Source organism: Galeopterus variegatus, unplaced genomic scaffold (genome assembly GCF_000696425.1).
Source record: "Galeopterus variegatus unplaced genomic scaffold, G_variegatus-3.0.2 Scaffold5152, whole genome shotgun sequence".
Classification (NCBI taxonomy): Eukaryota; Metazoa; Chordata; class Mammalia; order Dermoptera; family Cynocephalidae; genus Galeopterus; species Galeopterus variegatus.
The window spans coordinates 2,297-29,515 of record NW_007731263.1 but is presented as its reverse complement, the minus strand read 5'-3'; the positions used below and the strand labels follow the sequence as shown (position 1 = coordinate 29,515).

The following is a 27,219-nucleotide window of genomic DNA, read 5'->3' as shown; positions in this document are numbered from 1 at the left end:
TCACAGGGCCGGCCCGGTGGCGCACTGCTACAGTGTGCCGCTTGGGAGTGCGGTGGCACTCCCACCAAGGGTTCGGATCCCACATACAGACGGGCCACTCACTGGCTGAGCGAGGTGCGGGAGCAACACCGAGGGTTGCGATCTCGTTGCCGGTCCCGGTCCGGTACGGGCGCGACACTGAGGGGCGATCCATTGCCGGTCACGAAAAAAGACAAAAAGGAAAAAAAAAAAAAAGAAAAGTTAAATGGGCGGAGGGTGACGAAAGGCTGGGAGCAGGGGGCCGTCAGTTTTAAGGAGCTGGTCTGGGAGGAACGCTGAGCACCTCGCAGCCAGCTCTTCTGTGTTACTGTCCAATTTGGGACATCGTCTGCTGGCGGCTGTCATGGAAGATGAGGGTTTAGCTCCCCATGAAACCTTCGGCCTGGGGAAGGGAAGGGTCTGTGCTGCGTCCCCTTTGGGACAGAGCCCCGAGGAGCTTCTCCCTGTGAGATGTGCCCAGAAAGAGGGAAAATGCCTATCAGTACAGAGTGCTGGGTGTGTGCTTTTTCCAAAACTGAACATGGAAGCATTTGTAATTGCCTTTTTTTTAAAGAAAAAGTGGGTGCTCAGTTCTCTTATAGAATCCAACTTACAGAAACTCAGACATTATTTAACAGGATGAATATAAGCTCATCCGTACAGTGGAGTGTCACTCATCCATCAAAGATGAGGTCGGGCTCTGTGCCAGCAGGGAAAGAGCTCCAAGGATATGGTCCATGGGCTAAAAACACAGTGCAGAACTGGCTGTAGGGTGTGTGTTTTTATTTATTTCATTTATTATTTATTTATTTATTTATTTTTGTCCTTTTTTTTTACTGACCGGTAACGGGATCGCAACCCTCGGTGTCACGCCCGTACTGGGGACCGGCAATGGGATCGCAACCCTCGGTGTTGCGCCCGCACCGCGCTCACCCAGTGAGCGGGAACCGTTCTCCACATGGGATCCGAACCCTCGGCGGGAGCACCACCACACTCCCAAGCGGTGCACTCTCCAGTGCGCCACCGGGCCGGCCCTATTTCATTTATTTTATTTTTTTTATTTTTTAAAGATGACTGGTGAGGGGATCTTAACCCTTGACTTGGTGTTGTCAGCACCACGCTCACCCATTGAGCTAACTGGCCATCCCTATATAGGGATCTGAACGTGTGGCCTTGGTGTTATCAGCACCACACTCTCCCGTGTGAGCCATGGGTCGGCCCGGGTGTGTTTTTAAATGTTTGATTTCAAATTTAAACGTCCAGGGAAGTTGCAAGAATAAAGCAGGTTCCCCAGCTGCTCTCATGTCACTGCGTCTGCCGTTGTCTTCCCCACCCCCTCCATCCTCCGCGTGTCGCACTCCCTGGTTTTGGCGTCCCCTGATGGTCACACCTGAGCCGTTATTCTCTGATGAATGTCAGCTGTTTTCTAATTCCACCCTTCCTTCTGCATTCATCAGCTGGCTTTCTGCTGTAACCAGGAGGTCTCTCCTTTTCTCGTGATGTGTATCTGTGTGTTTTATGAACTCCTGATGCATTCAATGGGCTATAATATATTGTTTTTATTAATTGGTGCTCAAATTATTTCCGATTTGGCCCATAGATCACTTTAGGCTGAAAAGAGCCAGCCAGATAGCACTGTCCTCTGGGTGAGCTCCCGTCACTTTTGCTAGCACCTCTTTACTTTTGGGCACAGTAAAGTGTCCCAGGCTTCCTCTGTACTTTCCTGCCCCAGCCCTGGAATCAGACGTGTATCCACAGAGCCCTGGGTCCTCCAGGAAAGAATGGTATGGAAATGAAGGTCTGGGTGCTTGGTGTGCTCACGACTGCTGGGGAGCCTCACTCCCTGCCTGTCTCCCTGGGCAGAGCTAGGAAATACTGTGTGTATAGGTACGTGGGTACATACATACCCACACACGGACGGACATACTTAAATTCATATTTATGTCTGTGTCTCTATCTCTACATATTGAAAACCATGAATTTTATCACAACACTACAGAGTTTGCTGTGCTCTGAATGTTTGTTACACACAAATACACACACACACCAAAATCTGAGCCTGTTTGTGCAGTTATAACAAAACATGTGAGACTGGATAATTTACAAACAACAGACATTTATTTCTTACAGTTCTGGAGGCTGGGGAGTCCAAGATCAAGGCGCCAGCAGGTTCATTGTCTGGTGAAGGCTCGTTCTTTGTAGATGTCACCGTCTAGGTGTCCTCCCATGGCAGAAGAGCAGAAGTGAGCAAACCCACTCCCTTGAACCCTTTTATAAGGTCCCTAATCCCATCCATGGGGCTCCAGCCTCATGACTGATCACCTCCTAAAGGCCCCATCTCTTTTTTTTTTTTTCCTTTTTGTCTTTTTTCTTGACCTGTAACGGGATCACAACCCTCAGTGTTGCACCCATACCGCGACCAGCAACGGGATCGCAACCCTCGGTGTCGCACCCGCACCGCACTCAACCAGTGAGCGGACCGGTCTCTACATGGGATCTGACCCCTCGGCGGGAGCGCCGCCACACTCTCAAGCACCGCACTCTACCGAGTGCGCCACCGGGCCGGCCCTAGGCCCCATCTCTTGATACTATCACATCGGCTGTTCAGTTTCAACGTATGAATTCTGAGCGGCGCATTCAGATCATAGCACCCCCAATTTATATTGAAATTCTCCCCACAAAGGGATGATGGTATTGGAGGTGGAGCCTCTGGGAGGTGATTAGGTCTTCCCACAAGTGGGATTCGTGCCCTTATAAAAGAGGCCTGCGAGAGCTTCCCGCCCCTTCTACAACGTGTGGACACAGTGAGAAGGCGTCGTCTGTGAACCAGGAGGTGGACTCTCACCACACACCCAATCTGCTGGTGCCTCGATCTCGGACTTCCAGCCTCCTGTGAGAAATAAGTGTCTGTTGTTTATAAGCCTCCCGTCTATGGTGTTTTGTTACAGCAGCACAAACAGACTAAGACGGAGTTCTTTCTAGTTTTCTCCCCTTCCATATGTGTAACTCTTTTCTCTCTCGGTGAGAAACCTTGTATAGTTCTTTTCCTCATAAAATATATGAGGAAAATATGTGATATTTTATCACGCTCAGTGTAGTTGTTTATTTTCTCAATCCGCACCACATGAACAGTCTCCCAGCCCCTGCAGGCCGCCCTCCACGCCCCCGTGCCAGCTGCCCCCTCCCCGGCTTCACACACAGCCCCAGCCTTGCCAGGCATTTGCCTCGCTCTGTCCAACAATTGGAGATGGAGGGTCTTCGTGGAGAAATGAAAATACAGTAATAAAACAGAGGGTATCCCTACAGACCCTGTAGACAGTGGAAAGGAAATCAGGAATAGAACAAGCAACCCACACGCACACGTTTAAAACCGGGACGAAATGGCCAACTCCTCAAAAAATGCAAACTACCCCAGCTCACCTAAGGTGAAATAAAGAATTTGAATGGCTGTATAACTAACTGTTCAGGAAATGGAATTTGTAATTTGAAAATTCCCCAAAATGAAATCTCCAGACCCAGATGGTTTCACTGGAGAATTCTACCAGATATTTGAAGAATTATACCAGGTCTCTGCAGTCTGTCTCTCCCGGAGAATTGAAGGGAACATTTCCCAGTTCATTTTGTGATGTCAGTGTCACCATGATGCCAAAACCAGATGAGGACAGTACAAAAAACCCAAAGAACCCAAAAACCTACAGGCCAATGTCCCTCATGACTGTAGATGCAACTCGTGTTCACATAGAAGCCTGTATGTGGATGATTATGGCAGCTTTTTTCATAATATCCCCAAGTTGGGAACAACCCGATGGCCCTCCGTGGGAGAACGTCTGAACAGACTGGCGTGCCCGCACCGCGCAGCGTGGAGTGCGACTCGGCAGTGGAAAGGGGTGAGGTGTTAACACGCCGAAAACTTGGAATGGCCTTCGGAGGAGCTGTACGTGAGAAAGGCCATCCCAAAGGGCACCGAACTCTACGGTTCCACGGGTGTCACATTCTTGACATGACAGAATGATGAAGTGGGGAACAGATTAGAGGTTGCCAGGGGTTGGGGAGGGGGTGGGAAGGAAGTGGGCGTGGCCCGTACAAGGGCAGGAGGAGGGGCCTGAGGTCAGCGTCCGTGACTGGCTGATGGATGTTACACTGTCCTTTCACAGGACATTTCCCGTGGGTGGGAACTGGGCAGAGGGTGCGTGGGATCTCTCTCTATTACACTTCACAATTGCACGTATCTCTGAAATTATCTCCAAATGAAAAGTTTAAATGAAGAAATCTCAGAGGCCGATATGTGCTGCTGTGTGGATATTGTTTTTCTGGAGGGTGTCCCTACCCCCTCCAAACAAACCCGTTACCAGCATGTATCGGGCAGCTTTTTCTAGGTCACAAACCACCCCAGAGCAGGGGGTCTTAGGACATCAGGTATTTATTGTTCCTCTTGATGCTGTGATTTGACTGGTGTTTCTTGTGGCCGCCTGGTTTAGCCGGGGCTTGTGTTCTAGAACAGGCTCAGTCCAGTAGCTGTGGCGGCTGGGCCTGTCCTCCCCAGCAGGATGGTGGCGGAAGGGCTCTCGGCAGCCCGAGCAGGCCAGCCCCAGTGCCCGGGCGCTTTGCACGCCTCCCCTCGTTCACATGTGCTGACGTCCTGCCGGCCAAGTCAGGTGGCCCTGCCAGCCACCAGAGTGGAGGGCAGGCTGTCGACAGCCAGGGCATGGTGTCGCAGTGTGCGGGGTGGACACGCAGCACAGGAGGCATCGCGATGGCCCTTTTTACAGACAAGGTGCCACACAGTGGATACCTTAGGAAGATGGACAAGAAGAGAGATAGGTTTTGTGTTCTTTTTGTGTCCTTCTGAGCCATCTTACATGCATTTAAATTCCTTGTATTAAAGAAAAGAATACAGTGGGAGTCATCATGGGATTATGAAGCATTTCTGTTTTCTTCTTTTAATCTCTCTCTGTTTAAGAAAAAAATCATTGGCTTTACAGAATGCACCAGGTAAAGGAATGTGAAACCTCTACGACACAGGAGCCGGCCTGGCAGGCTTGTCATTTTACCCCTCTCTGCACGGGGGCTCGGGGCCTCACTTCTCTCCTGCTGACCAGGGGACGCAGAGGTGACGTCATGGTCAGGGTGACAGGTGGGGAGGTGCCCCAGGTGTTCAGTTGCTGCTCTAAATGTTCATGCGGCTCACAAGCCCTTGCCCCATCTGAAGCACGACTCGGTGGCTTCCCTCCCTGCGACGGGGCTTCCTGCCCACGCAGCCAGTTTGTCGTCGGGCTGAGCACGGATGCCGTAAATATTGCATGTCCACGCCATGTATAGCGGCGTTCCCTTCACCCCCATCGGGTCACAGGGTGACGTTTGTAGCCGCTGTTATCCTTCATCTCAGGCTTGGAATGTTAAATGCCTCCCGTGAAACCGAGGAGGCGGGTAATGAAAGCCGACGGGGGGCCTTTAGGGGGTGGCAAGCCGTGAGAGAGGTGACGGCAGGGCCGCCGCCATGGGAGGACGCGGCTGTCGCTCGCCCCACCCTGCGGGTGGTGATGGAGCTGGGAGATAAGTCGCCTGGTTTCCGTTCCTAAACATGGGCTTTGGCAGATGGTAGAAAGTCACCTGCTATGGAAACATGTGGTCCCCGGGAGCAGCGTAGCCTCACCCTGGCACCCTGTGTTTTATTACCCTGCTGTGGAAAGTCGCTCCAGGGGCCGGGCAGCCCCTTTCCCACAGGCTGGCCGTGGTCACTTCCTGCCTGGCACAGTCTGCTCTTGTCTCCGCCTGACCATCCCCAGCCCGCCTCCTTCCGCTCCCTGAGTCCCCACGCTTCCACGTGCAGGGCGCTGCGGCCCCTCGCCTCCCCGCACGCCTGCCCTTCTGTGCCTCTGCCCACCCCGTAGTCAGGCGGGGGGATGACAGTGGCCCATGTGTCAGCCCATGCGGTCCTCGTGTCGGCCCTTGGAGGAGGAGGTGCTGTTGCTGTCTGTCTCACAGATAAGGGCACTGAGGCACAGAGTGAGGTGGTGGGGAGCAGGGCTGGACAGAGCCGTGGGCCGCGGTGGCTTTCTCGTGGTCGTCCCAGGGCCATCATGAGCCCTCCTGCTGAGACCGTCCCTCTACTCCTTCTCTGCCTTCCCCAGCCACCTCCGGCCTCCTCCCACAAATTCCCACAAGTTCTTCACCTTCAGCACAGCTTCTGAGCGTGTCACTCGTGGGTGGCCCACTGACAAGGCGGGGGCAGGCCGGTCAGAGAGGAGGTCGAGACGGAAGAAGGCAGGAGGCTTGACGTGGGAGGCCGAGGGTCCCGGGGGTCTCTCTGCTGCAGCCCAGACTTGGGAAGGAGAGGGGCCTAGAGGTCCTCGCGGGAGCAGGCCTGGGCTTTGTAGTGTGTGCGCACACGTAAGTGTGCAAGCGTGAGTGTGTGAGTGCGTGCGCTTGCATGCACGAGTGAGCACGAGAGAGCGGGTGGGCACACTTCTCACAGGCCTTTCCCCTTGCTTGGAGGAGGCATAGTTGAACAATGACCTGTGACCTGTAAATCCTCATTCCTGAAACTGTCTGTCCCAGGCACCGGTCCCCGTGCCCATGTCGAGGAGACCCCAGCGGGCTGCTGCTCGGGAGGTCCCCTTCCCTCTGTCTCCTGTTTGCTGGATTGCTCCAGCTGGGTGTGACAAAGGGTCAGGCTTATGTATCCCACGTGTGCAGGGACTTGAGCTTCTTGGTGGGTGCCTGAGGGTCCCCTGGTTGGTACCGAGCAACTTTTCATTTGCAAAGTTCTCAGGAGAAGGAACGTGTTGCCACAGCTTTCCAAGAAGGAAGGTGCTGTGCATAACTTAAGGGACCCCAATTTTGAGCCTGTCATTTGTCATAAGAGAAAAGACCCCCTAGCAAATCTGCACAAACTCCCCAGTTCCCAGAACACCTGGGGGAGCCTACAGCCTGGCTGCAGAGGGGACCCAACCCTGATGGCGTGGCTCGGGAGGTGTGACAGCAGAGAGCTCCCGGTCCCCTCCCACGGACCCTAGGGGCTTCAGTCTGGTTAAGGGTCAGGTTCAGTGGGTGCCGTTGGATCTTTTCCAGAACAAAAGTCATTGCTGTGGAAATCACAGAGCCCTTTTGGAGGTGCCTGTTTCTGGGCAGTGCCCAACGCACAGGCCATGCTCGGGGACGACCTGCTTTCCGATACACAGCTTTGCATTTCTGAGCATATTGTACAGCCATCAGGACACCACAGAGACTTTGGTCTTTGGCCGGAATTGTCAGTGGAACTTGGGTTAGCCTCCCTGCCTGAGAAGTGGAAGGCTTTGGTGTGACTTTTTAAAGAAACGCTAAGGTGGCCAGTTGGTTTTGACCCTTCCTCCTTTTCTGTAAGTCTGTTAGCACCGTCCACTCTTGCCTTGGAGAGCTGGATAAGTGGGGAAGTGGTCCTGTAGCGACAGAGAGCCAGAGGCTGCTCGCGGCTGTCCCGGCTCCTGCACAAGAGCCTGGTGAGGTGCTTTACACACAAGCTGCTTAGTCGCTCCTTTTCCTGTTAAAGATGCAAAAAGAAATTTTGTTATTTTAATATAGGGAAATATTAAGACAGCAAAAATCCAGGGAGAATAACCATTCACAGTTTTTTTTGCTCCCCATAGTTTTCAGTAGTGACAGTCGTGTAGGAAGCTTTGGGGCTGCTCCCCCACGCCCGGCGTGTTCCAAGCACGGCACACGTGTTACTTCTCTCATCCATGCGGAAGGTGCTATTTTTACCCTGTTTTACAGACCTGCTGTGCAGGAAGGTCACGTACTTTCCCAAGTGGGGTCAGGGTGTGAACTCTTGCCTTTTGGGGGGTGATGCTCATCAGAGCTGTGGACACTGCTGTCCCGTGACCCCTGCTGGTTCTGGCCCTCACAACTGGAGCCCACGCTGGTGATGAGAGTGACACCAGCCAGCCCAGCACCAGACACGCCGCGAAGGGTTTCAGATGCATTCTTTCATTCTGTTCCCAAAAAAGCACAGGAGGAGGTAACTATGCACTTGCCCCCTTCCTAGAAGAGTCTGCCTAGGCTCAGAGCAGTGTGTCACCTGCCCCAGGGTACCAGCAGATCAGGGGGCAGGAGCACCTGCAGTGGAACTTAAAGTTCTCTTATAACTTAGGACAGCTCAGAGCCACCTGTGCCACCTGGCAGCTGGCAAGTGGCCCGATGGTGGGCCGGGCTCCTGCGCAGCAGTGTGGTACTCGCTGTCCTGAGGAGCTGCTGCACCCTCCCAGGATGGAGGGTCCAACGTCTTAAAGAAAACAAGCTTAAGAGAGGGCTTGGGCTTTTTCTCTTTTTTTGTCTTTAATGTTAAACTCAGGAGAAGTAAATATTTGTACAAAATAGTTTTTGAGCACACCGAGCTTCTGCTGGCGAGTTAGCTACTGAGGAAGGGAGGGGCCAGTGCAGGTGCTGCCAGCACAGGTGAAGTGGACTCTGCCACTCACACGCCCCACCCGGTGGACCCCTGTCCTAGGCCCTGAGAATTCTGTGGGGGGCAAAGCAGGGAGGTCCCCGTGACAGGGGGTGGGTTCCGTGGGGAGGCCAAGCAAGTAGAGGTGAGAAGCGTGGAGTCGCAGAAGTGCCTGGGAAGAGCCAGAAGGATGAGGTGATGGCGAGTGGTTGGGCGTCGGTTTTAGGGGTCGCAGTTTCAGGATACATCTGCGTGTCCCTTAACCTGTCTCTCCTATGGTCCTTCTCTGTCCCTGTCCTGTGTGGTATTTGGTGTGAATCCTCCATACCTGGTGAGGGACATAGACATGTCAGCCTCTCACCGTCATGGGGTCAAAAGCACCTGCATAGAGAGTGGTTGCCCATCAGACCTTGGTCCTGTTACCTGCCACTTGGGTCCTGGAGAGGTGGCACCTTGGCCTGATGTTTGGTTTCCAGAAAAATCCCGTCAGAGGCTCCTGGGAGTTGGGTTTGAATTCTGAAAGCGTGTGCATGTACAGCTGGATCTTCTTGTGACCCTGCCCACCAAGTGAGGGCTTGTCACCTCCATGCCAGAGCTGGCAGGGCTGTTGCCCACATTTCCTGGGGCAGTTGTCGATCAGCCATGTCCGAGCCTCCTTGCTTTTGAGAAATGACAGCATCGTGAATGTTCAGCACCTCATTTGGACTCTCTGCAAACATTCCTAAAATCCAGCCATCTGTGAATTCTTTGATATGAGCATCGGTTAATCATTTAGGACACAGAGCGTGAATCCATTCATCTCCCAAGACCTGCCCCTCCCGGTGTCTGGTTCCACAGCACCCCCACGCCGCCTTCCCCTGCTCGGAAATCGTACCCCACCTGCCCCCTGGCACCGAGTGTCTGCAGCGGGTTGAAAGGCTGGAGAAATGTGAGCGCCTCGTGAGGGCCAAGCGCTTTTGTGCACACACGAACCCTCCCAAGCTACTTCAGAGCGTCTAAGTGGAAGCCCACGGGGGGGACCTGCACACGGGGAACAAGATACGCTGAAGGAATATGAAGAGGGGCCAAACCGGAGGGACGACTTCAGAGTCAGGAATCGGATCCGCCCAGATGTGCAAAGCTTGGTGCTTTCAGGTCCCTCCCTGAAATGTGCAGCGGCTCTGTGGGATTTTTCTCGATGGCAGCCAGAGTGAGCGTGGTGGTCTGCCCTCGCTGGCCCCATTCCACCCGCATGGGGGCGGGGGGAGCAGTGTCAACTCCAAGGGGTGTAGATGTCACCTCCCACAGGCCCAGCTGGCTGGCTTGCACCTCCGGTTTGTGTATCTTGTGCCTGCTTCTCTCGGCCCGAGTGCCCAGGCTTGGACACTGGTGAGCCTTCTGTACCCTGAAGGGAGGCCTGGGGTCGATGGCTTTCCTGCAGGGACTTGGGCCTGGTTGGCTACCTTACAGGACAAGCCCAGCCCAGGGGGGAGATACCAGGGACTCTGGTGCCCCCACCATGGTGGCCTCCACCTGTCCTGTGCCCAGCATGGTTCTAGCACAAGAATTGAGAAATAACTCGGATACTGCCATCGGGCCCTCCACACCACCTTCTCTTGCATAAACATGCAGCGAACTTTGAAAACTCGTCTTCAACATGTTAGGGAGCAATTCGTTCTGTGTTTTTCTTTGTTCCTCCCACCTGCGGGCCTGCAAAGCTGTGGAGCGCGCTCTCTGGTCGAATGTCAGCACGCTGAATAAGCAGCTCCTTTCTCTTTTTAAAGCCCGAGGGGGTGGACATGCTGGAAGTAAGCCTGGCACTGCCACCACCTCCTGGTTTCTCTGCCACTGGCTTCTCCGCCTACCTGCCGCCCTTCCGGCTAAAACATACTTTGTCCTCCTCTGGTGAAAACAGGTGACCTGAGCCCAAGTCGAATGTACCTGCTGGTGTCGTGGTCTCCCTGCCCATCCCGCGCCAGGCAGCTGTGTGACTGCCCGCGCCCCTCCCCACACCTCCCAGAGGGCCTTCGCCGCTCGTACTGACATTATTGCTCATGGCAGCCTGGACAGGAGGCTAAATAATGTGTTTCATCTCAGGTGTACAGGTGAAAATGGGAAGAATCTTCCCAAGGGCTCCCCAGGTAGAGACGGGCCAGGTGGCTCGGGCGTGGTGGATGCACACCCAGGAATCTTTCTTTTTCTTATTGAGGTGACATTCACGTCATGTAAAATTAAATTTTACAGTGGCAGTTAGTATATTCACAATGTCGTGCAACCGTCACCTCTTCTAGATCTAAAATGTTTCATCACCCCAAAAGGAAACCACGTACCCTTTAGCAGCCACTCCCATGCCCTCTCGCCAGCCCCGGCCACCACCAACCTGCTTCCTGTCTCCATGGATTGCCTACTCTGGACATTCCATATCAATAGAATCACACAGCATGTGGCCTTCTGTGTCTGGCTTCTGTCACTCAGCACCGTGTTTTCAAGGTTCATCCGTGTGGTTGCATGATGTAGCACTTCATTCCTTTTCATGGCCGGATGATATTCTGATTTTATGGCCAGAGCACAATTTGTTTACCTGTTCATCCATTGATGGACACTTGGCTTGTTTTCACCTTTTGGGAATTGTGAGTGGTGCTGCTATGAACTTCCGTGGACTAGTTTTGTTTGAGGCCCCGGTTTCAATTCCTTTGGGTACATCTCTGGGATGGCACTGCTGGGGTGTGTCGTAGTTCTGTGTTTAACTCTTCAAGGAACCCCCTCCCTGCAGCGTTAGACGTGCTTCCCCCACGCTTGCCGATGCCGACCACGCGTGAGCCAGGAGGTGGGCGTTTTAAGTTACTGGCCCCGCTTGCTGCTTGTTCTGGGACCGCGGGATGCCGTGGTCGCCGCTCCAGCCTCACAGGTTCTCACAGTACTCTGCTGGGCCTTCCGGCTCTTGATCCAAGAAAGCTTGGTTCTTTGACCAAAAAAGTCATTTTTTTTTTTTTTTTTTTTTTTGTCCTTTTTGAGACCGGCCGCACCGCGCTCAGCCAGTGAGCGCTGTGAGTGCACCGGTCATGCCTATATAGGATCCGAACCCGCGGCGGGAGCGCTGCTGCACTCCCAGGGCCGCACTCTCCCGAGTGCGCCACGGGCTCGGCCCAAAAGTCATCACTTTTGACCTCATGGCCAGCAGACCTGTCTGGGAGAAGGAATCAAGCGATGTCTGCCAGGTGATGTTTATCAGAGACTGTTTTCCTAAAAGTCACACTTGCACTGTGATTCACTAACATCGGACTCTGATGTCAGGTCCTAACGGTGGTTGTGTCACGTCAGAAAGTGCTGTGTTAGAGGCATATGTGCATTGTTTTTTGTTTCTTGCCTCCAGTTTTCTTTTTCCTCACTGTTCTGCCCGTTGCTGACCAGCAGCAATTTACAACTGCAATTTTGTAAACAGCAGCTTAGCTTCATTAAAGCTTCCCAAGTATAAATGCTGTTTACATCTTTCCTCAGAAAGTCTCACACCCATCCCCAAAAATGTAAATTATAAGTTGTAAAGATAATCTGGGCCTCGTACAGCTCGGGGACGGCTCTTTCCCCAGGCTTGCACCTGACGTCTGAGCGCCCTGTAATGGGCACTTCCAAGTGTTTTCCAAAGCAGGCCGCTGTCAGAGGCAGAAAACAGATTGTTTTCTATACTTATCTACCTGTTGCTTAACCAAAAGTGAAATCTTTAAGGAAATAGCCGTCAGACCTTGTGATTTCGTCAACTGATGTAAACAAAAATAAAAAAGACTGTCATGATCTAGGGTGTCAGGTGGCATGGGAAGGGCCTCCCTCGGGTTTTCCTGAGGAGGGTGTGTGGGAGAGTCATCTATCTTATGTTGACATCACTTTTAACGTCCCCATAACACAGAGAGCCTGGGCATTCTGATATTAAATCCTTACCTTGCACACAGAAAAACTGAGGTACGGCGATGGTCTTATCTAGGTCAGATGGTCAGACAAGGGGAGTGGAAGGCTCAGAGGGGGTGGTCATGTACAGCCATGCAGGCTGTGCACTGCACAACTCCAGGGGACACCGCCTGGATGAACAGGGTCCCCCGAAGTCACAGAGCTTGGCCACCTGGCTGAGCTCCTCTTAGCAACAGTTCCGTCTTCTGCCTTTCAGCCCAGTGTCCCTGATCAAATGGATACTTTGTTCCTGTTAAAAACCAAAGATCTGTTTTTGAATGAACTATGCAGTTATTTCCGTACTAAAGGGCATTAGGGATGATTTTATTAAATTCTCTGTATTTACAATGGCCTGTTTCCAACATTATCATAAGCATAAGATTGCATCATGTTATAAGCTGGGACGGACCCCAGAGCTATCAGGTGGTGGCACTGAGCCCATCATTTTTAGGGGTGAGGGAGGGACACTGCAGGGACCAGGAGAAAATGGTTCTCTGGGGAGGAAGGAACACTGTGTGATGTGCTGGCTGTGAGGCCTGGTGGTCTTCCCTCGTGTCCTCCTGTCCACCTTCCCAGCCACCCATGGAAAGCAGGTCTCGTTACCCAGGTCGTGCAGATGAGGAAGGAGAATTCAGTTGCCTGCCCGGCCGGAGCAGCCCTCCGCTGCCTCTGCAGGTCCGGAACCCGCGTGTCCTGTTCTTTGGCCGGCTGGGATGGTGCAGATCAGCTCCGCTTCTCCCGCTGGAGAGGCGTCTGAGGGCTGTCCCGGTGCATGTGCGCAGTGTCCCGGGAGGGGCTGCCGGGGAAAGAGGACTCCTTCCTGGGAGGCAAACTGCAGCCTCCTCAAGAAGCAGTAGATTTCACCCGAGGTCACTGATTCCAGCAGGAATTCTTATAGCCAGCCCTGGGCGGGGAGCCAGGGTGGGGAGCCAGGGACGGCAGCGAGGGCCAGGCCCCCAGGAGGCTGTGCATGAGGCCGGCGGGGAGGAGGGTGGGAGGTGGGGAGGGCGGGTGTGCTGTCAGGGCACTGAGGGACGGTGGCTCAGGCCAGCACAGGGGACAGGAGTGACTGTGGGCGCCTGGGGTGGATGGGCTCCTAGCCCGGGCAGGGAACTTGATGTCGACTGCCCGGCCTGCCGTATTCGTTTCCTGGGGCCACCGAAACAAAGTACCACAAACAGGCTGCTTAAACAACAGACACACACTCTCTGGTGACTCTGCAGACTAGATGGCTGAAGTCAAGCGTGGCAGGGCTGCTCCTCCGGAGGGTCCCTGTGGGTCTTTGTGTCTGCATCTGTCGTCTTATGAGGACACCAGTCATCTTGGATTGGGGCCCACCCTTCTCCAGTGTGACCTCCTCTTATCTAATTACAGCTGCAATGGTCCTGTTTCCAAATAAGGCCACATTCTGTGGTTCTGGGAAGGATGTGGATTTGGGGGAACTCCATGCAACCTAGGACCTGGTTTGGGGAACTAATTTGAAATGAGGCTGCAGATTCCTGCCCTTGTCCACATGCTTGTCCACCCTCCTGTGCCGTCCTCTCTCCACGGGGGATGGTGCTGGGGGCAGAGGACCCTGACGCCTTCTCTGCTTTCTCTTCCCACAGCCCAACATCGGCCGCCTGGGCCTGCCCCATGGGCCGTCTGGAGAAAAGGTGGCCGTGGTGACCGTGGATGACTGCGACACAGCTGTGGCCGTGCGCTTTGGAAGCTTCGTTGGGAACTACAGCTGCGCCGCCCAGGGCACTCAGAGCGGCTCCAAGAAGTGAGCCTCCACGAGGGGACCCCAGGCGTCTGCACCCCACCCATGGCCACTGCTGCCAACTGCGGGTCACCCTGTGGCCCTCCCAGGGCAGGACCCAGCACAGGGCAGTCTGGGCTCAGTATCCAGGGAATCCCAATCCAAGCTGGAGTCAGATTCAGACACCTTCCTTCCGACATGTTAGAACCTTCTAGAATAAGTCCCCTTAGAAGTATCTGTCCAAAGAGTGGCCAGGCCAGCCCCAGGGTTGTGATGGCAGCTGACCCAGATATGGGTCCTTGTGACTGCAGGGCTCCCTTAGATGGAAGTGGCTGGTCACCTTGCTGGTCCCAGAGGTTTCTTGGGGCTCATTCTAAGTCGGGGATGAAGAAATCCTGGCATAGATGTTTACAGCCATTCCTGTGTTTCTCTTTCTGTAACGCAAGTCTCCAAAGCCAGAGTGACAGTTCTTGCCGACGCATCTTCAATTGAGTTTTGGTGGAATTTTGAATAACCTTTTCGAAGATCAGGTTTAGAGGAACTGATACATCCAGAGCATCTGATCTGGGCTGGGACGGTCACCTGCCTGTTTCACCTAATCCCTGCCCACTGGGATTGAGTGGCACGGTGCCCTCCGAGATTAGAGCCCATGTGCAGGGCCACACCAGCGCCCATGGCAGTACCAAGGCTCATTTCCTTTTGACCTCCTTCAAGTCCATTCCTTTTCCTGGAGGATATTGGAGGCTGGAGGAAGGTGGAGTCACTGTTGGGCAATGCCAGGCTCTCTGCACTCCATGTCCTGTTTAGGTGTGGACTGACCGGGAGGTGGCTGGACTCAGTGGTTAAACTGAAACAGCCAGTTTGTCAGGACGTAACGCAAGTGTGGGGAAACTGAGGCACAGAGAGTGTAAAGAGCCCAGGGCGGCAGCTGAAGCAGGATCCACCTTTTATTCTGGCCTCTTGCACGCTGATTCCTGCCTGCTTGGTTATTAAAGCATTTCTGGTGGCAGGGGCTGTGGTGACGCCTTGACGTCACAGAGGATGGCTTTGCCTCCCCAGGTCCCTGGATCTGACAGGCCCTCTGCTCCTGGGGGGTGTCCCCAACCTGCCGGAAGACTTCCCAGTGCACAACCGACAGTTTGTAGGCTGCATGCGGAACCTGTCCGTTGACGGCAGGAACGTGGACATGGCTAGCTTCATCGCCAACAATGGCACCAGGGCAGGTACGGGCGGCCACCGGGGTGTGTGGGGCTGCCACGGCAGCAGCGGGCTGGACATCCTGGGAGGGCTGCTTGCACATCCCTGGGGAGCTGTGTTTTTACTAGGAGTGTGTGTGCCCCGCTGTGGGCACTTCCTGGGCGTGGGCCCAGGCTCGCCAGACATGCCGCTCTGGAGGTCTCTGGGTCTTGCAGGTTGGGGTTGCTGTGGCTCTCGGCACCAGCTGCTGGGCCAGAAGACCCAGGGGCACACACAGTTCCAGGGTCTTGGACATGTCACCAGATGACCAGGCCGGCTACCACGATGGCCTGGAGACCTGGAGTCTCCGTGTGTGGGCTGAGCGTTCTGCATCACCTTGGTCCCCTGCTCTTACCGCTGCCACAGGGCTTCACCTGGCCTGACTCTTTGGCCGTTTCCGTTCCCGCATGGCTGGGTGTGGGAAACCACAACGGTGGCCTCCTCGTCAGGCTCCATCCTGTCCCTCATGCTGAGACCACATGTGTGCTCTGTGTTGCCAGGCTGTGCCGCTCGGAGGAGCTTCTGTGACGGGACCTGGTGTCAGAATGGGGGCACCTGTGTCGACAGGTGGAACACCTACCTGTGCGAGTGTCCACTCCGCTTTGGCGGGAAGAACTGTGAGCAAGGTGAGGGCCTGGTGTTGTCCGTGCCCCCTGCCAGAGACTCTTGGATGTCGGGGTGCCCGGGACCACTCGGGAGGGGCTTCGCATCTGGGACAGCAGCCCCTGGCGGTGCCTGTGTCTCCTGTGTGTCTGCCACGCAGATGGTGTGGGCTGGGCTGAGAAGCTGAGAGGCTTCGTGGGGGCACCGCAGCAGGTGAAATTGGTCCAGGGTCTAGGACGGGCTCTGCAGGACACAGCACCTTCTCTGAGCAGGGCAGCGTGAGGTCAGGGGGCCATGGGGCACACTGGGCAGTTCCCCAGGCACCATTTGCCATCCCAGAGGGTGCCCCCAGCTGGCCGCTTGCTGATTAGACTGGTGGTGGGGAGTAAAGGAAGGGTCCTGAGTACCCCCCTTCCGCCTCTAGTCTGCAGTATAGATGCTGGCAGGTTGTAAGACTTAGTTCATTTTGAAGCAATGCGGTGTTAGTATCATCATTTGAAAATCGTTGACACCCTTGAAGCGTTAGGTTAACCAAAGGAGCAGGATTCAGGCGAAGCAGTCTGGCCTTGCTCGCTGGCTGCACTTCGGAGATCCCTGTGCTCGTTAGCGAGTTAGAGGCTCTGAAAGTCCTGCGCTGAAGCTGCCCACTGGGCTCCAAACCCAAGGGAGTGTGAGGCGGCCTGTTCCTGTCCCGCTGCACGAGTGCTGCGGGTCCCTGTCCAGGTCAATGCATGAATGTTCTGGGGGGACTGGCGGGGTCCAGGGCCTTCCCCGAGTGGGAGCTGCAGCACAGCGGGAGATTCCCTTCAGCCCATGTAGGTGGAAGGAGCGGGGCAGGTGAGCAGGGCTGGCTTCCTCAGTCCTGTCCATCTGCTCAGGGCTTGGTCACTTACTGATTGAGGGTACGCCGTGTCATAGGCTTAAATATCAGGGCTAGTTTCTTTATATGTTTGGCCCTCTACACGGGTCAAGCCTAGCTCTGGCTGCCCCGACGGGTACCGGAAGCTCAGAGTGCAGTGGTGGCAGCAGCACCAGGCGGGCTGTACCCATCCAGAGAGCTCCTGTTAGAGGCCACACGTCCCCACTACAGCTGTGCCCAAGGAAACGCTGCCGCATTTTGGGTTCATAAGAGCAGGAAACAGACACTCAGTGCTCACAATGCTGAGATCCCCCCTCAGGCAGCCCCCAGGTGGCTCATCTGTGACATTTCATTGTGATAACTGTCCAGTCACACCTGGAGGAGTGACGGGGTCTGGAGGTGACATGGTGCAGTGGGCCTGACCCAATGTCAGCCTCTCCTGCTGCTCTGCCTGTGCCCATGGGTTTTCCAAGCATAATGGACTGGGGGAGGGCTGTTTGTCCCCCCATTGCTACCTCCATGGTCCCCCAAATCATCAGGGGGTCCTTGGCTAGCCACCAGCTCTTCCATCTCCGTGCCCATCACCAGGAGCAGAGAAACAGTGGCCTGGGGGGCTGGGAACCCGCCCCAGACACGAGCCAACAGCTGGTCAGGCCGTGGAATCTGAGGTGCACATGCAGGAACATGCGTGTACTGTTTACTGCATACCTCAGCGTCCTCACCGAGGGGCTGCCTGTCCTCCATAGAGCCCCTGCTCCTGCCCTCGGGCCCCCCAGTCCTGTGAGCGTTGGGGGGACAGGTAGGCTAGGCTGATGGGCCCGCCCCAGTGCCCCAGGGGTCCCCCTCTGCCTCCCGTCCAGCCTGAGCTCCCCTTATGAGACCCTGACCTCAGTTGGGATCTGCAGGCCTTGCCTGTTCCCACAAAGGTGACTGTGTCCCGGGGTGGGCTTCTGCAGAGCCCAAGGCTGCTGATTTTAGAGGGCTGCACGTGGCACAGATGGAAGGCTGAGAGCGGCCTTCGTGTGAAAATGAAAAAGGCCCCGCCCATCCCCCTCCCCTCCCCCTCCCCTCCCCTCAGCTGAAAAAGGTCCTCAGAGGCCCCCTGATTTGGGGAGGCACCTGAGGTTCCCGGTCTGTGTCCCCAGCCATGCCCCACCCCCAGCACTTCAGTGGAGAGAGTGTTGTGTCGTGGAGCGACCTGGACATCACCATCTCCGTGCCCTGGTACCTGGGGCTCATGTTCCGGACCCGCAAGGAGGATGGCGTGCTGATGGAGGCCACCGCGGGCACGTCCTCCAGGCTCCATCTGCAGGTGAGCAGGACCACAGGCTGCTTGGGCACCGGCAGGGTGTGCAGGCACCTACGCAAGGGGACAGGGCTCTGGGCAGTACCGCCCACTGGAAGCAGAGGCTCCCCCGGCACATGTCAGGAGGGCACCTGCACCTACCTGCCCTCTCCCTGTGCCTGCCCATGGGCTCTCCAGAGGGAAAGGAGGGAAATGTAAGCGGGTTTCTCAAGTGGCAGCACAGTCGCGCCATTCCCAACGGGCAAGGTGCAGGGGTCATAGCGGGCGGCTACGGTTCCCATGGGGGGTGGGGTGGGGGCTCTTTTCCAGCCCTTTCTTTCCTCCCATGTAACTGGGGGATGGGGAGAGTAAGTGGGGGGCCGGGCACAGCCTGAGACCAGCGAAACTCAGCCATGGCGCATTTGAGACAGCTCTCGTCTGTCCAGCTCGCAGATTTGGCCATTTTCTGGCTAGGTTGGTGGGCATTTCAGAGCCACAGCAGGTGGCGAGGGTCTTCAGTGGAACCAGCAGGCCTCCACTGGTTAAAACCATGGCTGCTTGCAGGAGGTTGGCTCAGCTAGAGGGTTCCTAAAGCCCTGATGTGTCACCTCACACGTGGTGTTCTCTGTATCTTTTGGGTCTTTACTGTTCTGTTTGAAATGCTGGGCGAGAGTTCCTAAAAACTTCATAATGAAGATTTCAGCGCCCTCTATTCTTGGGGTTTTTTGGCGTCATAAATAATTTCCACTTACTTCTTCCAGGCGCCACAGGCGCGTCGTTTGAGAAACAATTGTGAGTTTCTGTAATTTGTGAGAAGTGCCCGCAGCTTCTCGCACACCGCCTGCCCGTGCCCGGCCGCACCCTTGGGAGCCTGCTCCACCAGGCAGCTGCGGGGATCTCCCGTGTGGGCGCTGGGCCCGAGGGCATCCTCCTGCCCTCTGTCTCCAGGCACTTTCTGTCTGCAGGGATGGGGACAGACGTTCTGGTGTAAACCTTGCGGCCTGTGACCCCTGTCTGATAGGGTCATGCTCAGAGAACACGCCTGGCATGGCTTCCTCCTGAAAGCTCACTTCCTGACTCTGAGACCTCATTAGCCTCCCCTGACCCCGGCGGGAGTGGCCTGCAGGAGTCGTGCCTGAGCAAGGCACACTGTCTGGGTTGGAAGGAATTCCAAAAACTGGATTGCTTCCTTCTTTCTTCTAGGCTTTTTTTCAAGTACGTATACGCATGTACATGGATGTGTGTTCACATGTCTGTGTCCATAGGTGTGCATGTCTGCGTGTGTCTATGTGTGCATGTCTCTACATGCATGCATGTGTGTGTACATGTCTGTGTGGTGCGCGCATGCAGGTCTGTGTGTCTGTGCACATGCGTGTGGCGGGACCTAGGTGCACACAGTCCTGGAGCAGCCATGACTTTCTTCACACAGGTGGTTCATCACCTCCTACCGTAGTGAACCAAAGACTCCCTCCCTACTAAGCATCTGCTGCCCTCAGATCACCCTGTTCTCTTGCCCTGGGGCCAGGACACGTGGGAGCACTTGGCACTGTCATCCCGAGGTGACCCCCTGCAGGTGGAGTGGCTCCCGCAGTTGGGAAGCTCCTCCAGAGCTGGCTCTGGTTCCCTCTCTTCAGTTGTCTGCGTGTGTCATGGAGCTGTGCTTTGTTTATTTCACTCCCCTGGGCCCTGAGACTTTTTGTTCTGCCGAGGTGACCCCCTGCAGGTGGAGTGGCTCCCGCAGTTGGGAAGCTCCTCCAGAGCTGGCTCTGGTCCCCTCTCTTCAGTTGTCTGCATGTGTCATGGAGCTGTGCTTTGTTTATTTCACTCCCCTGGGCCCTGAGACTTTTTGTTCTGCCCATGCAGAGTGGACTTATTTCCCATTCAGGGGAGGTTGGGGTGGATCAGAGATGGTCAGAGGTGAGGTGGATCTTACACGGGTTTGCTGCAAGCTCTCATTCTACACAGGGGAAACTGAGGCCAGAGACTACACTCCAGGCCCCGTGGTCGACTCATTGCCTGGGTTCCAGGGAGGGCCACAGGGCCCTCTCCCACCGCCCCTGTGGGCAGTCCATCTGGAAACACATACGTGCGTACATGCCATCTGTAAAAGGCATGGGAGGGGACAGAGGGGCTGCCCAGCACCCCTACCCACTCACCCCCTGTGAGCTCCCCGTCAGAGGTCAGCGGGGGCAGGACCCTGAGCACCCCCAGTGGGCTGGCCGGACACAGACTCCTCAGCTGTTCAGTTAGTGCAGGCCCCTCCCCGCCCCCAGAAGGCAGGTGAGGGGCTCATCGCCCAGGCAGGAAGCCGTCTTCTCTCCTTCCACCTGCCCCCACTTGCCCGTGTCATGGCTTGGGAGCGTTTTCCAGCACAGACCCATTCAGATCACATGGAAGGGACGGTGTGTGCAGCGGGGATTGTTCCAGCTGTTGTCGTGTTTCCCTTATTAACTCGTAATTTCACAAGTTTACCAGGCGGTCCCAGAAGCTTGTTCTGGGCCAAAACTTGGCAAGCATAATTCTGCCCGGGGATGGTATTTTTCTTTGTGGTTGTTTCACTGTTGGAACAAATTAAATTGGCTGTTTTTGATTCAGGTGATGAACTGGAGCTCACGAGCTGTCATTTGGCAGTGGGGTCTCTGTAGGAAAAAAGTCCGCTTTCGGTAGCAAGAGCACTGAAGGCCGCACACCGCCGTGTTGTTTGGGTAATTACGTTATGAGTGGCTCCTCCAAAAATTAGAGTTTTTGCCCGGGACTATAGCCAGCCCTCCCTGTGGAAGTATGGGTGGCAAGAGGGGTGGCCTTGAGGGGGTCGTACAGACCCCAGTGGGCACCCAGAAGGCCACCCCAGGGCACTTCCCAGAAGCTGGTCAGCCAGGCATTACAGGGATGTTCTAGGGGATTTCTACCTGATATTTTCATCTCCCAGGCCTGCTGCAGCCCTGTGAGCTCTGTGATACAGCAGTTCGGGTGTCCCTGAAAGGTTCCCCGTGTGCCAGGCTGAACGAGGCTACATCATCATCCCACAGCCCAAGCAATTTGGATCATTGCTGTCAGGCGCCTAAATCCCCCTGCATTGTCAGGTGGGATAACCTTGCCGTCGCTCGATGCCTCTCTTAAATCCCCTGACGTGGGAGGCAACTTCCGCCCATAGTCCTGGGCTTTATTCTGCAGATACCACTTTTGTTTATAGGTATAATGTCATTTTTGTTGTTGATCTGCTTGCTTTGGAGTTTTGTTAGCAAGGACAAGGGAAGAGAAGGGTAAGGGACGTTCATGAGTTGACTTACACTTCTGTAGAACAAAAGGCAACGAAACATAAAAAGGTGAAAAATTGCCTTCTTAAATTGACCATCGGTGGAGGCCAGCAATCAAACTACATTGTAAGTTGTATTATCTTTATATTCATTAATAATATCTTCTGTTTTCTGGCATGAATTCCTCTTAGATCTATGGGGTATGTATGAAGTATGTTTCTGAGTTTGCCAACATGTGAAATTTTTCTAGTAAGTCTTTTTGGTATTGTTTCTAGCATAATGACAGGTCACAGAATGTACAGCAAATGATTTCAGACCTTCGCAATGTGTTGGGACTTGCTTTACAGCCCAGATCTAGTCAGTTTTTGTATGTTCCATTTGTACTTGAATGTATGTGGTGCAGTCGTGACATACAGCGTGCTCTATGTGTCAGGCAGGTGCAGTTTGTTAACCGTGATGTTGAAATGTTCCATATCATTATTGACTTTTTTTTTGTCCGTTTGTCTCAGTTACTGAGAGATGTGGGTTAAAGATTACCCACCTTGATTGTAGATTTGTCTATTACTTCTTTTGGTAATCTTTCAATTTTTACATTCTAGATTTTGAGGCTATGTTATTAGGTGCATACAAATTTAAAATTGTTTTATCTTCCTGGCAGTTGACTCTGTTATCATTATGAAAATCCTCTTTATGTCTTGTAATGATTTTTGTCTTAAAGTCTACTTTGTCTCATTAAAATAGTTACACCAGCTTTCTTTTGGTGTTTATGTGATAGACCTTTTTCTGTCGTTTTACTTTCAACACTTTATTCTTACATTTCACAATAAAATATAATAATGCACTCTTTTTTTTTGTCTTTTTGTCTTTTTGTCTTTTTTCGTGACCGGCAACGGATCGCAACCCTCAGTGTCGCGCCCGTACTGGACCGGGACCGGCCACGGGATCACAACCCTCGGTGTTGTGCCCGCACCTCGCTCAGCCAGTGAGCGGGAACCGGTCTGTATGTGGGATCCGAACCCTCGGTGGGAGTGCCACCACGCTTCCCAAGCGGCGCACTGTAGCAGTATGCCACCGGGCCGGCCCCAATAATGCACTCTTTTAAGCAATGCATTAATAGTTTTTTAAAAATATCATCTGTTTCTTAATTGAACTTATCTTTAAATACGAGTATCTTAGGTTAGTTAGAATTGTTTTCTGATTTTTCTGACTTGTATTTAAAAACGATAGGTCAACTCTTATCTCATGAAATGTAACACTGCCACCCAGAAATAAGAGTCACGGTAATGCACTCTTTTAAGCAATGCATTAATAGTTTTTTAAAAATATCATCTGTTTCTTAATTGAACTTATCTTTAACTACGAGTATCTTAGGTTAGTTAGAATTGTTTTCTGATTTTTCTGACTTGTATTTAAACACGATAGGTCAACTCTTATCTCATGAAATGTAACACTGCCACCCAGAAATAAGAGTCACGGTCACTTGAGTCTGTTTCTTTGAAAGTTCTGTGGTTCTCGTCATTTTCAAGTCACTTGAGTCTGTTTCTTTGAAAGTTCTGTGGTTCTCGTCATTTTCAAGTTTGTGTCTGATGATTCTACTATCTGTTTTCCCTGTGGGTCTGTTTCCACTTTTCCTGCTTCTCTTGGTTTTGAAGCACACTGACTTCTCTTTTCGTATACTTGGTTACTTTTTATGGAGTGCTAGACATCGTATTGAGAAACTAGAGAGAATCTGAAACCAGGATGAGGGTGTCCTTAAGCTCCGTGTTGGCTTCTGGCAGCCTTCGGGTCATCAGCTGTCCCAGAACACTGTAAAACAGCCGCTGATGGAGAAGATTCAAAGCTGGGCGTCTGTGTCTGCAAGAGCTGGTCTGTTTCTAGTTTACTCTTAGTGTGTACAGCCCTCCAGGGCCCCAAACAAAAGCCAGAGACCCTCGGCAGGTCCTGAGCTCCAGTTTTATGCCCACTGCCCCAGGAGCCTCGACGGCTTTGCTGAGCTTCTCAGCCTCAGTTGTGTCTTCCAGAACCACCGACGCCCACAGGGGAAAGCAAACGCCGAGTCACTTGCACAGATTTCCATTTTCTCCCTGGTCATGACCCTGTAGCTCTGTTGTTCCTTGAGTCACTCCGATGCCTTCAAACAGATGTTCTTTAATATTTTGTCTCAGTTTTTTAGGTGTCCTCAGGAGGAGGGTTGGTCCGAATTACCCAGTCCCTCATTAGGGAAATAAGACCTTGGTATCGCCCCCGCTACGTTATTTTAAAATGTCAGCATCTTGGGTCAGTTGCAATGATGACTTCTTTGTTTCCCACACGTGTAATTAAATATGGTGGATTGAATTTTTTCTCATAAAGTGTGACATTTACATACAAAACTAAGACCCCAATAGTCACGTGAATCTGGGATGGTTTCCAATACTTAAAAGTCTGACGGGGCTTGTTCTCAGTCCTCAGTTTACTTGACCTCCATCAAGCATCTGAAACTTTTCACTGCAGACAAAGACGCACGATTCTGAGAGTACTAAAGGCAGCAACAACGAATTAAAACTTTGCCCAACTTTCACCCCGTCTTTGATCCAGGGCCACGTTGTAAGTCTGTGTGGCTTCGTCGTGTAAGTCACTGCAAGGCGTTTCCCATTTGTCGCCATGGCACCAATCGGTAGGTGTGGCTCTCCCCACCCTGCAGATCCTGAACAGCCACGTCCAGTTCGAGGTGTCCCACGGCCCCTCTGATGTGGCGTCCATGAGGCTGTCCAGGTCACGTGTGACTGATGGGGAGTGGCACCACCTGCTGATAGAACTGAAGAGTGCCAAGGAGGGCAAGGACATCAGGTACCTGGCAGTCATGACCTTGGACTACGGGATGGACCAGGTGAGTTGGCGCCTGTACCCTCTCTCCAACAGACCCTTCGTCCAGCCCACGGGGAAACAGAATGACCCCTCCACGGGCCAGCACCCACCAGACACACGTACATTTGGGGAGCGCTTTCCAGGCACCCCGCATTTGGGTCTCACCTCCACCTCATGCTGAGGTCTCTGGCGTCTGCGTCTCATCCCCCTCCAGTGGCCAGCTACTGCCGTCGGGAGCTGGACGTGTCCACCTGTGTTTCCTATCACGGTGCCGCCGGCGCCCTCAGCAGACGACTTTTAATAAGCCGTGTTGAGTGGTGACTGTCTGCTCAGCACTGTGCCTCTGGGAGCACAGAGAGGAAAACACAGGGTCCATGCCCACGTAGCGTGACAGCGAGTGAGGCTGGGTGAGCAGTGAGACCCAGGTCTTAGAGGGGGCTGGGACACCAGGGCAGTGCCCTGTCCCAGGTGGGTGAATGGTGTTCCAAACAGGGCACACTGAGAATGCTTGTGGACCCAGACTGGATTTCCACAGGTCACACCAGGTAACGTAAGGCATTTTTTACAAGACACTCACACACTTAGGGGGCTACTCGTGATTGCTAAGAACTCTTGGAGTCGAGGCTTATTGTGCACAGTTCTGAGAATAAAAGGCTCTAGTGTCCCAAGTCCACGCCTTCCCAGGACTGGGGATCCGGCCGAGACTTGCTCAGATTCCCAGCCCGTGGAAGAGCAGTTGCGTATCTGTTGCTGTTGTCTTCCTATTTTACCAAGCTCTTTCCCAGGCCATGGCTCGTTCAGTGATGTGCCCATGACCAGCTGGGGGAGGTGTTCCCGGGCCCTGCCTGTCACTCACAGACAGCCACCCTGTCCACGAAGAAGGCTGAGCCTGGTCCAGCCCTGCCCTCTCTCTGGAGGCCTGAATGTCCTCAGGGGAGTTGTCAAAGCAACTGTTTTATTAGACTTTGAGCATGTCCTACCCAGCATCTGAAGATGCTTCCAGAATGGTGGAAGAAGCTCCTCCCCTCTCTCTGCGCAGAACACGGTGCAGATTGGGAACCAGCTTCCCGGGCTGAAGATGAGGAGCATCGTCATTGGGGGCGTGTCTGAGGACAAGGTGTCCGTGCGCCGCGGGTTCCGGGGCTGCATGCAGGTATGGCAGCGTGGGAGCCCACGCCTTGGGCTGGCTCGGGGGCTGCCGGCTCGTTCTCAGTAAACTAATAATTTGTCTAAGAGGCAGCCCAGCCTTAACTCCTATTTCCACCTTACCCCCATCCTCCCCCATGGCTCCCCGTGGACCCCAGTGGCTCCCCAGGCCCCACGCCCCCCACCACCATGTTGCAATCAGGCACCTACTGCTCTGTCCTCATGACCTGTCCTGAATGCAGCCCCTCACCACCACCACCACCATGCCCACCTGGTCCAACCCCTCACACTTATCCAATGAGTCCCGTGCTTGTCCCTGGACCAGGTGTTGCAGCAGTGGCTGAGTGAGCTGTTTGTGAAGCAGCTCTGCTCACAGCCCCGCTCACAGACCCCCGCCCACAGCCCCCCACTGCAGGGACATGAGCTCCTCACCTGTGCTCTCTGAGCTCCTTGCCCACTGTCCACTGTGCTCTGACTACCCAGGCTGCTGGGGTGGCCCCACCGGTCCCAGCTCTTTAGATATATGAGGTGTCTACAAGGGACAGAAGAGAATTTGGGGGTCTTTTAACTCCCATTTACTTTTCGGGGTTCCTCCAGCCGCAACGCCCCACGACTGAATCCAGCTGCCCTTTTTGTAACACAGGGAGTGAGAATGGGGGAGACGTCCACCAACATTGCCACCCTGAACATGAACGATGCCCTCAAGGTCAGGGTGAAGGACGGCTGTGATGTGGAGGACCCGTGTGCCTCGAGCCCCTGCCCCCAGCACAGCCGCTGCCACGACGCCTGGGATGGCTACTCCTGCATCTGTGACAAAGGTGGGCCCGGATCCCTCTTCCTGTGCCTGTTGGTGGAAGGTGATGCCTTCCATGGTTTCAGCACAGCGAGGGAAGCCTGGTTTGGGCATCGGCTGCCCCATGGACTCTCCCTGGGTCTGTGGAGCCCTGAGCCTCGCCTTATAACTAAAGAGTGGGCCCCCTGTTCTTACAGTGGATTCCTGTGCCTCAAACGCCCCAGGCTTCATCCTCATACACGAGGGGATTAGCCAAAGAATCAGTGTAAAGTCCACATTTTAAAAATCAGACACTCAGTGGTCACTTCTGGACTCCTGAGGTGCTGAAGTCATCCTCAGCTGGTACCTGTGCCCCGTGTGTCCTGGGGTGGCCAGGACCCCCTGCCCTCACGGCTCCCACCCTCCCAGGGTGGCCTGAGAAGACCTTCCTCTGTGTTTTTAAGTCGAGCCCACCTAACATTTGTGCTTCCGGTGGCTCTGAGGCCCTCCACCTGTCCCCCCCACTGAGGAGCAGGGAAAGTCAAGTCCTGGGGATGCAACAGATTGCTCGAGAAATCTTAACGTAGAGGGCCTCGCAGATTCTGGGTGGAGGTCATGCTGGCCTGTCCCCGCAGGGTACTTTGGAAGGAAGTGTGTGGACGTGTGTCACCTGAACCCCTGCGAGCACGTGGCGGCCTGCGTGCACTCCCCAGGCTCCCCGCGGGGCTACGCGTGCGAGTGCGGGCCCAGCCACTACGGGCAGTACTGCGAGAACAGGTGAGACGCCGCCCGCGGCCCGTGCCAGCCCAGCCAGCTGCTCTTCTTTCTGAGTTATTTTCTTCTGTCTGTTATTTTGACCCAAAGATAGATGTAATTCTGGATAACAAGGACATTTTTTTTTTTTCTAATTTGGCACAAAATAAATGAGAATTAAGTCAGGTATCTCAAACCAACCCCACCTGATTGTGTTTCTACCCTAGAAACATAAACTCAGCTCACATTTACCTGGAAGCAAACAGGCACTGCAAGATACTTGAAGGGGGACATAATTTGTAGGAAATGCTTTCTCTCTTGAGCCGAGGAATGAAGTTGTCTCAGGTGTAGTTAGGACAGGG

General features: G+C 54.0%; 1 protein-coding gene across 1 annotated transcript in view; it reads left to right on the top strand.

Annotated features, from left to right (window-relative positions):
* LOC103604451 (cadherin EGF LAG seven-pass G-type receptor 1) overlaps window positions 1-26,881 on the top strand; it is a gene marked incomplete at its 3' end in the record, with an annotated part of 134,990 nt that extends 108,109 nt beyond the window's left edge. The window contains exons 9-16 of the mRNA XM_008589006.1: window positions 13,966-14,123; window positions 15,159-15,322; window positions 15,836-15,961; window positions 17,943-18,109; window positions 24,023-24,208; window positions 25,226-25,339; window positions 25,976-26,150; window positions 26,740-26,881. Coding sequence (XP_008587228.1) covers window positions 13,966-14,123; window positions 15,159-15,322; window positions 15,836-15,961; window positions 17,943-18,109; window positions 24,023-24,208; window positions 25,226-25,339; window positions 25,976-26,150; window positions 26,740-26,881 — 1,232 coding nt within the window. The remainder of the gene's footprint in view (window positions 1-13,965; window positions 14,124-15,158; window positions 15,323-15,835; window positions 15,962-17,942; window positions 18,110-24,022; window positions 24,209-25,225; window positions 25,340-25,975; window positions 26,151-26,739) is intronic.
* Between the last annotated feature and the right edge of the window lie 338 nt (window positions 26,882-27,219).